Raw genomic sequence first — 13,186 nt, 5'->3', positions numbered from 1 at the left:
CATTCCCCTGGTAATTGATTAACACCACGGGCTTCGTGGTCTCCTCCACATTCTGAGAGGAGGAATGTGTGGTGCACTGCCCTATGTGAGGATAGCTAAAAGAAGAATTTTTCACATCCATGATTAACAAGGAATAACTGTTTGCCCCCTTCAGGGCTGTTCAAAACCAAGTACTCTCTACCTGAGCTCATCATTCTATGCCACACCTGGCACATCCACATCCTATGACACACCTGTGTGAAGGTATTAGCTCTCAAATGCTCACTTATTCAGACTGAAGCCACACAGAGAAGGAGGGAGGACAAGCATAAGCAGCCTTAAAAAACAAGCACATGAATAACCCACAGGTTTTAGGCAGTCAAACCTGGATTTCCCCAGCAGCAGCAGTCAGAACTGCTCAGAATGTACCCCAAATGAAAGAAATCAGTTCTCGGGCTTCAGTAATAAACTTGCATGCCACAATGCAGACCAGCATTCACTAAGAAAAGAAACCTGAGACTAACTTTCAGCTAAAGAGCTAAGAACTCAATCTAAGAGCTCAGTACAACTTCTATACTATTCAACACAAGGTCTTATTCCTAAAAAACTGATTTATTTCATTGACACAATTTATATTCAAGCACAAGATGAAATATTATTCATTTATCAGCTGTACTTTTTGGGCTGATAGTGATATATATGATTTCTGGAATAGCAGTTCCACTGCTAACACAATTTTTGCCAGGGATCCTAAAACCCCACATTAGCCTTTACACCTAAGTATCTATAAATTGTGGGGGGAAAAAAAAAAGTCATTTTGCTTCGGCTAAAAAATCAAAACGGCATCATAAGAAGAGATGACATTTAACATCTTTTCCAGAAGTACCTGCTCCTAAATTTTGATCATATAGCTTCACAGAAGAAAAATCTGAGGTTTCTAACACTTCTCTTCTGTAACTGAAATGACTATTTACTATCAGATTCAAAACTCAAAAAGAAAAAGTTCAGCCCAATCCTTCTATTCTAGGGTTATTTTATTGAAGCAGCTCCCATTTAAAGAATCACAGAAAATATTGTCATTCCTCTTTTAAAAGTATTTTCCTACTTGGAACTTACATTTTATCAACAGGTAAGTCAATTTGGAATAAAACTGCAATCTCATGCCACACATCAATACATAACAAAGTAAGCATAGGCTTCTTTTAATCTCTGGACAACATGTTTTTTCCCCATCAGTGATTCACTGAGTCTGCACCCTAAGAAAGAGCACACACATAATATAGCCCTTTTCTAGACTAGACAGAAACAGCACTACTTGTTTATCTAGTCTATTTTGAAGCAGCTGTTAATGCCCTTGATAAATGTCCAGGCCTGCTGGGCAGTTATGCCCAAGACAAACTGCATTTGTTTCTACCCTTGATGGAACATTTTATTTCTTAGTCTACCCTGCAATGTATGACTTTGTAAGATGAGATGCTCTATAAAACCCCACACATTCAGAGATCATGGTAACTCCTAAGTCAGTTTTATGACTTTATCATTTCAGAACCTACTAATGCAGTGTAATAGTTTACCATGTTTATCTGACTAAGAGCTCAAACAGATAGCTCTAACCCTGTAATACATAAAATACAGCTGAACCCTACTTTATTTTACTGAAGCTCACTTAGTATTTTTGACAAGATGATCTCCTTTATTGAGGTTATAATTAAGCCCTTGCTGCATCTGAAGCTGTACAGGGTAATTTCACACACTGATTTGTATCCTGTAAAGAAATCCACCTACTACTACAGTTTGTTTACTAAATAAAAAGAACTTTTAGTTGAAACTAAGCAGCTGAAAAATACTTTTCCTTCTTTGCTACGGCACATCTGTAAGTTTTGAATTGTTCATCCACAGCATGTACAAAACAATACTGACTTTCAGTACTACTCAAACACTTGTAAGTATACACCTAAGTAAGTGCTCTCTTCATGTTAACTTCAAATAAATTGTTTTAATGTATTTGTGGAAATGGAGCCCAAATAAATAGCAAGTAGGTACAATTCTTCAGTTTGTCATTTTAGAACAATGTTGCAAAAATTTAGAAAAACCAATGAACTGTAATAAAACATTTAATTCTTGAACTATTTCCTACATCAGTAATACATTGTAAGAAACAAAAATACAACAGATAGCTTTCAGTTTAAAAGTTATTTCATGTACCAAATTGATGTTCAACCCTTACAGCACTTTTCTCTTGAACTCATGATTTCAGCTTACATCATGTAGCTCAGGGGGGCTGTCTATTGAGGAGGAATGGGGGGTATTTAGCACAGACACCAACTCAGAAGCTGAAGTTATTCCATTGAGAGTAACAGTTCATCTACTAGTTTCCAGCAGAAATAGGCTTGGTGGGGGGATTGGTGGTTTATTTTTCCTTTGTTTGTGGGGTTTTGGGTTGGTTTGTTTTGTTTGTTTTTTTTCACAGTCTGGCTTTTTTAAGTCTACACAGGTAATACTTTAGAACTGTTAACATAAGAAATGGATATTTTAAAAATAAAATCTGTTAATTCAAATATCAAAAATATAGTGGCTTGGCCTGGAAACTTTTTATGCCACACGAGTAACCTTTCTCACAGGAGTAATCAGTGAGACTACTCATGCAAACCAAGTTATTCACATGGTAAATGTCTGCAGAATCAGCCTCTAAATTAGCATTTTAGGGACATACTTCTCTCTCAATGGATTATTCATAAATACAGGAAGAAAAAAAAAGTGAGCAGTTTTGAAACTATTGCTTTAAACTCTTCCTGTTCTGACACTTGTTCCATATCATAGCCCTAGCATAGTAAGAGCTGGAATCCCAACTTTCAGACTTAAAAAAAACATATTAGGAAAAATTCTGATGGAAAGTTTTCCTATCAGCCAATTATATTTTTTTTATAAATGAAAAGGTAACTGTTCTTCTCTGTAAACAAGTGAAGAGTATATTTAGCCCTCAAAAACCTGACAATCCTCTATTTCTGGAGAACACAAAACTGTAAAGAAATTTTAGATGTAAGTAGCTTCTTACAGAACTGGTTCAACATACTATGGCAGCTGTCATCAAAAAAATTTTATACTTCCCTTCAGATGAGAATGACTTGTAAAAACACTGGCATATTTTGAGCAGTATTTGCCCCATGAGAGAATGAGGTGAACCTGGGGATAACAATGGCCTACACTTACTAAAAATAATTTTTAAAACTGTGTCTAACAGTGTCAGTTTTCATAAAGTGGAAACTTTCAGTTTATCTTGATCTTGCTTTCTCAAGATACTATGTCAAGCTATTATAAACATCACACCCAAGATGACAGCTTTATGAAGAAAGAAGAAAAGGGTTTAATTTCACATTCTCATAAGGAATTGTTTCAAAAGGTTTTGTCTCCCATAATAAGCAGTCGTCTGGAAATCCATAAGTGTTGTGAAAATCCTCCATGTCCTGACCCTTTTTCATCTTCCTGCCATGAAGCATATTGAAAACCACAACACATGACTGTGGTCTCTGTAAGAGAGGTTCACAAACCTAAGAGGCCACATCCAATCCTTTCTCTATGGGACTTGCCCTGTACTGAACAACCATATACTTTTTAGAGGCCCTGCTTAAGAACTTGGGCTCATGTAAGTTACTAGTTACTTAAAGTCTTCCAGATGTTAAATACTATAATTATTGCAGATGTCAAGACTGTAATTAGTCCAAGAGTTTTTAACACTGCTTCAGGATGTACTCAAAGGTACAAGCTGTCCCAACTGAACTTCAATGTATACAGCCCAGTTTTCAACCAAAGAGGGTTGTTCCAGCAGACAGAGCATCTACACAGCAAGACAAACCATGCAATTCTTCTGTTCAGTATCCAGTCTGTGAAGAAAACCGTATTTGTGGCAGACTTGCCAGCTCAGGCAGAGTTGTACAAAACTGGCTTGAACTGGAGCTGTAAGAGCTCAGCCCTTTAGAGCCTTCAAGACTGTCAGAGTTTGGAACTATGTGAACACTGCAGCGTAATCATTTATTTGAAGACTTCTCACAGAAGTATCCATCTAAAAGGCTTACAGCAATAACAACTTCACCACAGTTTCTCCAGCTACTAAAGTTTCCACAAACCTAAAAACTTACTAATTTCCACCTTGTATTCCCCTCCTATTTCTTAAGCAGCAAGCATAGCTACACAATCATTTATTGCAAACTGAAAACTTACTTTAATTCAGGCTGCTGTAGTTATAATCACTTTTTACAGAGTATTTACAGTAGCCTTGGGTTCCATTGCATTTCTACAATTACACTGGTGTGACACAAATTCCCATTGTGAAGCATATTAGGTCTAAATAGCTTTGTGTACATACTAATCTACATAGTGCGCTAGAGATATGTTATTTTATTAAGCTATAGGAGGAACCACCTGACAGATTTTTATGGATTCCATAAAAATCAATCTTAAGCAGACCTTTTCTGAGGAGGTCAAATGTTTCTTCTCAGACTAATTCTGCAAAGCATTTCAGATCTTCCCTTCCATTAAAGGGAGCTGAGGATATCCAGCATTTTGAATTATAAGACCTATAAATGACTATTCACAAGTAACTCATTAACCAGCCAAACAGTTCCTTGTAAATCAGAGTTACTGGTTTAAAAATAAAATTTAACTGACATCCCAGTTAAAAGCAAACAAGAAACCCAAGAAACAAACAAAAAACATGACCCAAACAAACAAGCAAACCCCCAGCACTTCACTTAAGAGAGATGGGCATTTCTTTTTTCCCAAAGAGAAACTACTGTGAAAGCCTGTGTTCACATTACAGAGTACTGGACAAAAGGAAATTTCTTTTAAAATTCAGTCTGTATACACTAGCATAAGATATTTCAACATACACATGTAAACAATATTACAACCCAAATTGAGTTCACTTAAGCTGCAATGACATTCTCTTATACTCTCTAATGCGTGCTACAAGGTCTGTGTCAGGTATTCTTTGACAGCAGCTTGGCACATTACACTTGGAGTGAAAATGTGACACCCTACACTCACACATTGGGAAAAAAAACCAAAAAAGCTTTAAAGTGCTTGCTATTTAATGTATAAAATAAAATACTTGAATGAAGTACCCAGAGGTTTCCTGAGAAATCATTTGGGATTTCAAAATCCCAAGGAGACGAATTGGCTGTCAGATAACAATGCACCCTTATCAGATGGACTTGGCAGTTGTAAACAAGAACAATTTTCCCAGCTTTTCCCCACAAATATGAAATATTTGCTCTTAGACAACAGCTGGGGCAGTTTAAAGACATCCTACATATATATTCAAATTACAACTTACCCACACACCTAACATGAACTGAATTCCAGCAAATTAAAGAAAATGACAATTGGAGCACATGTAATGTAAGTCTGAAGACAAAACAACCTACCCTCAGACCTAAATTACTAAATTTTCAGATAGCTTAGTTTGCCTGCTGAAGGGTGAACAAACATAACCCAGAAAGTATTACAGTTTCTCTCTAGAACTAGTATCTTATGTAAATGGAAATATCTATTGTGTTCCAATTATCAAAGCAAAACCAAAGAAAAAATGAAACAATGTAACAGCAAAACACAAACATATCAGACAAGTAAGTTTTAGCTACTGAAGTTCATTTTTCTCTCCTAAAACAATTCTGTACTTCAGAAACAAAAACAGTAAGAGTGTTGAAGTTTTCTTGAAATTTGTTAATAAATCACATAGCAGGAGCTTACTTTGAAATAATTACGAAATAAGGCTGCCGATAAACTGTTTTAAAACTTGGTAAGGATTTGGTATCTCAGTGTCAAATCACATTCACAGTGAAAGTGTGCCTCTTTTAATGTTTTTTTCATCTTTCATAAATGTGTATTTACTTTTGCAATATGAACTACACTGCTGTTTATTTTTTTTATCTAGACACCATAAACCAAATTTAGCAATGTGTATATATTATTCCAATATATCCCTCAGCAGGAAAAGCTGTTTTAAATCTCTATACTTTGTACAAAGTTGAAAACACATTGTGAAAAAGCACTGAATTAAGTGTTTTAATATGCCTTAGAAATGCACAGCCAGCTTTTTCCCAAAGAGCAATAGAACTCATTAAAATTTATTTTTAAAAAGTTGCACTATATAACAACACATTTTTTAGGTCAAAAAGTTACTTTGGTTTATTTGAAAAAAATGAGGTAATTATCTCAAGTACGTAATATTTCAACTATTATAGAAATATCAAAATTACACTGGTGGCTACTAAGTCTCTTGAACAGCTTTGTCTAAATGACCAACCAAACCATAATGGTTTGCGGAGGTTTTTGTTTTAAACTCACAGTGAGCAGCTGTGGATACAAAGCAACTATAATAAGACAAACTATGTTCACCCCAGTGCTGGTTTTCAATGGAGTAAAGTAGAAATACTTTCATAAAGTTAAAGAAGCAGCAAATAAAACACTAAAGACCTCAGAACTATGCTTAAAGAAAAGGTGATATAATGAAAATGCAACTATGACGCCTAATAATGAAGACACAAGTCAAGTTCGACAGGAATATATATATATATATTATACTTTCCAGGCTCCACACTATGTCCAACAATCAGCATCCTGTTTTTAATGAGTCAGATGTCCCAAGCTGCACAATATATTTAAAAAATATTTTCATTTGAAGTGTAACAAAATAAGAAGGCACATACTGAAAACAAGTTTGGGAATTCCTAATTTTCTAGGACTTCCTTCAACCAAGTAGGCATTTGTACTTCAACTTAACCAGATAAGGTCCTCTCATCGCTGCCCCATCTTCTCTTCCCACAGTGCTCATTTTTTTATAAAATACAAATTAAAATTATTTTTGAAAACTTACAGTTCGTATTTTTTAAGCCTTTGTAAAAGCTTTCATCATATAAGAACTGGAGTAGAACTGAATCACTGCTATGTAACAAGAAAACACTCCATAGCCAGTAGTTACTTCCAATAAGGCATTGTATAAAACATCTAAAACTACAGGTCAGAGAACAGGCTTCTTTCGGTACATTTGAGTTCTCAAAAGTCCCTGTGTATTCAAGATCAAAGTGAAAATATTTTATAGTATTCAAACTATTTCCTACAGGACAATTGTAGTTTGCACTTTGAATCCAGACTGCTCTTGAATACTCTCGTCCCCAGCCGAGTCCCTTAAATACTGCTTGAGAATTTCTTACTTCTCTTGTGTCTCAGTAAGGCTAGAAGTCTCAAATTAAAAACAAAAAAAAAGTATTAAAAAAACCTGAAACTTGAGTACCTTGACACACAACTAATTTGACCCCCCAAAAGCTGATACTTTTAGAATTAAAGATACTTACAGCCTCTCCAGTTCTTTTAAATCCTGGAATGCTCCTCTCTCAATAGTACTGATCTTGTTCTCCATGAGCTGACTGAAATATAGAAAAATTTTATATGCAAGTTTTAGTATCGCTGACATAACTTGTTGCATTAACAATGGTCATTTAAAGGCAGCCACCTATTCTTTAAAACAATCCAAAAGCTATTCTAGAGTGACATCCACTTTAACCTTCTGTATCCCTGTCATCAACAATTCACATGGGCTCACATACCCAAAAGAAGGAAAATAACCCTTGGCAAAAGAAACAGGAATCAATATTACATTTGCTCATTTACTTAAAGAGTCCCAAGTCAAAAAGCAGCACATGCCTACACGCTGTGTGCACAAACATCCCTGCCCTTCAGCAAGCTATAAGACGCCAGTCCAACAGTATGAAGGTGACAGTAGTCTCACATGGGAATAACAAAACTAAAACTCTGAATCGTGGTGTTGGGAGAAACATCAGTGAAAGACTGCACAGGGACTGCAACCATAAGAGTATCTCTGTTTTGTAACAAAATTAAAAATTTCTATGTTATATTTACTTCAGAGAGAAAAGGAAAAGGATTTTACAAGACTACTAGCTCAAATTAAATTTGCCTTAACAAATAAGTAGTTAGATACTGACTTCAGAAAGCAACAAAAAACCAAAAAAACCACACACACACAAAAACCACACACTGCACCGAATTTTAAAACCTCAATAATGCTTGAAGGCTTGGGGTTTTTTAAGCAAATAAACAGAAAACCCAACCAAACAATTCCTTCCTCAACTTCACTGGTAAAGTGCTCCTTTTTGTCCAGAAACTACAGAAGAGCAATAATAATCACCTGAGACTTGCTTTTATATTCAGTAAAGGAATAACTTTTTTCTTAATTAACTCTTTTATAGTTCTGGTTGAGAGTACCCATTTTCAGTGTGAACTATGAATTTCACAGCCTTAAACTGAAGTAACTCCAATGGTTATTCAACCAATTTTGGCAACTCTTATTTGTAAGCTATGTGCTAAACTAAGTCCTCAAGTTCTTATAATCTTAAGGGGAGATTAAAAAATTTAAACAAATTTTATTTAAGGGAATTGCTAACTTGTGCATAACAGTGTATAACACATGGCAGAGCAGTTTTAGGTCCAGATATAGTAGTACAGTAGTTAAAAAGTGATAGTCCATCCAGCTAATGAACTGAAATGTAACTACAACCTGTAGCATCAGTCCTAAAAGTTATCAATTTGAGAAAGAGAAAACTTACAGGACTCGAAGGTGCCTTAGACCAGCAAAGTCAGTCTTCGTGATTCTTGTGATGTTATTTCCATTAAGATCCCTAAGAAGAATAATTTGGAAGCAGCAAAATTAAAACATTCAAAAGCTATTTTTAAATTGTTTTGTTTTCATGGGCACAGCATTTTTAGAAGTTTAGAGACATATGAATGCAACAAACCGTTCTTACAATTAACACCATGCGAGTTCCTGATCTCCAAGCAGTTGAAATAAAATTTACCTCGAAAACAGTAGTTTGAAACTTTGTAGCAAGAGAGTCTTGGAAAGTCAGTTCTGCCTTCCATTACAAAGTTCATGCTCATCTTTAACTACAATATTTAGCAATAGAAGAATCCAAGGCTCTATTAATGGGGTTATAGCTGCATTTAGAAAACCACAAAACTTTGTACATATAGCAATATCTATATATACGCTACAACCTTTATCTGACATTTACAAAAACTAAGTGACTGAAAAAAAAGACAATTTGCACCATTTCAAGCAATTTTCAGATTTCCCAATATGGCTAAAAAGGTGGCATAGGGCTTAACTACCTGTAACAAATCTTAAGTTTCAAACAAGCATTAACACTGCTGGAGTAAGAGATGGGAAATAAGGTTTTACCAAAACTAACCTCTCCACTTGCTGCACAGGAAACTACACTGACTGCAGAATGCAAAGCAAGTTCAGAACCAACAGAAACCTGTATTTAGGCCCCAGCATTTCTGATCGTACTTCCATACTACTTTTTCTTCTGAAGTATATGCCTCCTTTTCATAACTTTTTGGGTTTAAGATATAAACATCTTTCAATTCCAATTGCTACAAATAAAACCAGACTTGGCAGCCCATGAGATAAATCTTTAGGAAGTGGTATTACATGGAAGCTATTCTAACAATTACAGCTCATTCCCAACGTAGCTAGCTAAAAAAAAAAAAAAAAAGAAAAAAAAAGTAGGTTTTTTTCTTTTAGTGCTTTATACCACATATGGCCAAAACACCACTGTAAAGAAACCACACGAGTCTCAGGAGGAATGTGTCTCTGATACTCTTCCTGAGTGAAATTCACCACTCCAGACGCGCGTTCACATGCCAACATTTAAATGACTTATCAGAGGGTAAGAAATAATGGGCACATCACTTCCACTCTTAGGACCCCTCTGAAAGGCAGCCTGACATGATAAATAACCGGCCACATCTAGAAAACAGCCCAGCCGCGGGTGAAGGGAGGGATCATCGTTGCGGCACGACTTAGCGCCCCGCGAGTGCGGCTATCGCAGCCCGGCGTGCCCTCGGCCCCCGGCAGATGCGCCTGGCACCGGGGCAGCGCCGGCAGCGCGCCCCCGCCCGCTCCTCCGCGCCAGCCACCGCGGCGGAGGGAGTGCTGCGCGCCTCGGGGCCTCCCTGCCCACGCCCGCGGAGCGCGGCGGAGCCGCGGCCCGGCTTTGCCCCCGGGAAGGCGAGCCGTAATAGCCAAGTTTGACGGGAAATGGGCGCCGGCAGGGGAAGAGGCCGCTCCGCCGCCGCCCCGGGGCGCCCCCCGACCGCGGCGGTGCCCGCCCCCGCTCCCCGCGGAGGCGGGAACCGCGCTGCTCACCGCGGCTTCCCGGGATGAAAGGCAGCGGCTGGGAGCAGCGCCCACCTCTTCCGTGTCTCCGCGCATCGCTGTGAAACGGGCACGGCCGGCAGTAGGAAAAGGGAACAGAAACCCCCCACCCAAAGGGCGTCGGGACCCCAAACCAGGCCGGCGCCGGGGGCCACCTCAGCCCGACAGCCGGCGGGAGCCCTGAAGGGAGCAGGGGGCCGAGGGGCGCTCGCCGCCGCCCCAGCCGGGTTACTTACAGCCTCTCGGTGTTGCGGGGGATGTTCCTCGGGACGCCGCGCAGCGCCAGCCCGTGACAGTCCACGGTGCTCCCCGAGCAGGAGCACTGCGCGGGGCACGGCTGCGGCGCCACCGCGCCCGCCATCGCCAGCAGCAGCCCCAGGGACAGGGTGAGCTTCCCCCGGCCGCACATCATCACCGCCCGCTGCAGCCCAGCCGGGCCCACCGGCCTCGGCCCCGGGGAGGCGCGGGGCGCGCCGCCCTCCTCGCCGCGGGGAGCGTTCGGGCAACTTTCAGGGTGCGGAGATTGCGAAGTCTTTTCTATCCAAAGCCAAGTCAAGAAAACAACCCCGGCAAAGTGAGGCGGGTGGCACCGGTCCGCGGCTGAAGGCAACTTCGCTAGGCACGGGGCCGCGCCGGGGCCGTCCCTCGCTAGCCCGTCGGTGGCTGGGAGAGGCGGCACTTGGGTCTCGTCTTCACACGCTCCCTGCGATGGTGAAGCGAACCCAGGGGCTCAGGGTGCGGTGGAGTTGGGCGAGCTACTTATCTTCTTCTTCGTCCCTTTCAAAGCCGTGACTCCCCGCTGAGCACCCGGCGAGAGGCCGCGCAGCCCCGTCCGCCCCAGCAGCGCTTCCTTTGCGGCGGCCCGCGCAGCGCTGCAGCCGCTCCCACGCGCGTCCCCCGCCGCGGGCCGCTCACAGCCCCACGGGGGGCGGCGGCGGGGCTGACACCGCGCACACACCGCCCTGCCAGAGGCGCCTCAGCAAATCATACCCCTCTCGCAGGCATTCATCAAACTGTCTCACGGAAGGAGGAGGGAGGGGAAAAAAAAAAGTCAAACACACAAGATGCTGTTGGGCTTGGCTCTCCACCCCCCGCGCCCCCTCCTGCTGTACGCTCCCAAGCCAAGTTTAGCAGGAAAGGGCTGGTCCTAGAACACGATAATAATAAGCAGTCGAGAAGTGATTCGTTGCTCTGCGGGAAGGGAGTTCATCCACGACCTTCTTCTCGGTGACAGATCACAGTTATAGATCCTCCTGTGATCCCGGGAGCACGGCGAGACAGAGCAGACAACAAGCGAAGTGCGGCGAGAGCGGGAGGGGAGGGGTGTTATTCTGCTCCCCGTGGTCTCCCGGATACCGTGGCTTTGCTGCGGCAAAGGCACCTGATGAAAGAGGTGGAAACTGCTCAGTCCTTCCAGGTGAGGCCAGTTCAGCAGCTCCTGGGCTTACAGCAGAAAAGGGAGCAACTTTCCTCCTCTCCCTGTGCCCCCCGAGGCACAGCGCCTCGGGAAGGGTTGGCGCCTCTTTCCCCGATCCCGCCGGTGCACCTGAGCTGTCGGTGCTGGTGCCGAACAGCCCGGCCCTCGGCTCCCTGGCGGCGGCGCTCCTCCGGCGCGGAGGGAAAAGGCGGAGGGGGCGGTGGGGAGCGGGAGAATGGAGGCGACACGCTGGGCTCCTTCCCTCGCACCCCGAGTCTTTCCGCCTGAACAATGGGATAGCACCGCCGCTCGCAGGCCGGCCGGCTCTCCTCCCCGCCGCAAGGTGCCTGCCGCCGACCGCCGAAAGTGCCACCCGAGCGCGGCCAGCAGCCAAACGAGCCTCCGGCGCCCAGCCGAGAGCTCCCCACGCGGCCGCCCGCCGCCCCCCGCCCTGCCCGGTGCGGCGCCCCTCGCCCGCTCCCACGGAGCCGGGAGCACCCCACGCACCGCCCTATATAGGGCCGGCCTGGCCGCGCCCCCCCGGCCCCGCCCGCAGCGCCCCGAGCCCGCTCACTGGCTGCGCCGCCGCCCCCCCCGGCCCGCCCGGCCCGCCCCCGGCCCAGCCCGGCACGGCCCCGGCCCGGCCCCGGCACGGCCCCGGCCCGCCCGGCACGGCCCCGGCCCGGCCCCGGCCCGCCCGGCACGGCCCCGGCACGGCCGCCGCGGGGCGGGGGGTGCGCGCCGCCGCCGGCGATGAATGAAAGTTGGGGGAGCGCGGAGGCGGAGGCAGGTTCCCCCAGCCCGGCCGGGGAGCGCGTCTCCACTCCCACTCCTCTCTCCACTCCCACTCCCTTCTCCACTCCCACTCCCCTCTCCACTCCCCGCCGGTGGAGCGTGGAGTTGCTGCGCGGAGTTTGTCACGCAGCCCTGGCCTGCGCGTCAGGCGCTCCACGAGGGAGAAGGGAGAGGAGGAAGCAGGACCGAGGTCCTTCGCGATACTCGTGTGGGTTTTAGCTGGAGAGGGAGGGGGCTGAAACGCTGCTGACTGCACTTGGAAATGTCTTGGGAGTCTCACCGAGGGTCTTGTCTGGGAAAGAGGACAAGGATTGTAGTGGCATGTTCTTTGGTTGCAGATTTAGTGTAAATCTCTCATAGGTTATTTTCGAAAATAAAATAAAAGGGGCAAGTGTTATTCCACACATTAAAATACGTCAGGTATTAGCAACATTAGCACTGCTCCTTTAGAAAACATCTTCCAATAAAAAAAGTAAATAAATAATTGTACTCTTAATACACACACAATGTTCCTAATAAATTTTCCCAACGTGTTGTTTATTGTCAGTGGATCTTCTGCAATCCTAGGAAAATAATACGTCCATCTTAACATTTTAACTCATTTTTTTCTTCCTTGCTTGTGAATTCAGTTCTATGCGATTTATAACAGCTCTTGAGACTCCAGTAGTAGGTGAAAGTGATTTGTCTTTCATTAGACGGGAAACCCCAGCAGGGATGACTAAGCCTTCAGCAAGGTGTAGTTTGGAAATGCTCAAGGGAGT

General features: G+C 43.4%; 1 protein-coding gene across 3 annotated transcripts in view; it reads right to left on the bottom strand.

Annotated features, from left to right (window-relative positions):
* SLIT2 (slit guidance ligand 2) overlaps positions 1–12,099 on the bottom strand; it is a 261,831-nt gene extending 249,732 nt beyond the window's left edge. For all 3 annotated transcript variants that reach the window (XM_088056235.1, XM_005517810.3, XM_088056237.1), the window contains exons 1-3: positions 10,450–12,099; positions 8,601–8,672; positions 7,332–7,403 (exon numbers count right to left, since the gene is read on the bottom strand). In XM_088056235.1, the coding sequence (XP_087912361.1) occupies positions 7,332–7,403; positions 8,601–8,672; positions 10,450–10,625 (320 nt within the window). In that variant the 5' untranslated portion in view covers positions 10,626–12,099. The remainder of the gene's footprint in view (positions 1–7,331; positions 7,404–8,600; positions 8,673–10,449) is intronic.
* Between the last annotated feature and the right edge of the window lie 1,087 nt (positions 12,100–13,186).

Source organism: Pseudopodoces humilis, chromosome 6 (genome assembly GCF_049639895.1).
Source record: "Pseudopodoces humilis isolate 2021_Gansu_Grassland_sample_001 chromosome 6, ASM4963989v1, whole genome shotgun sequence".
NCBI lineage: Eukaryota > Metazoa > Chordata > Aves > Passeriformes > Paridae > Pseudopodoces > Pseudopodoces humilis.
Note: the sequence above shows the minus strand (reverse complement) of the source record. Positions and strands in the feature narration are given on the sequence as shown.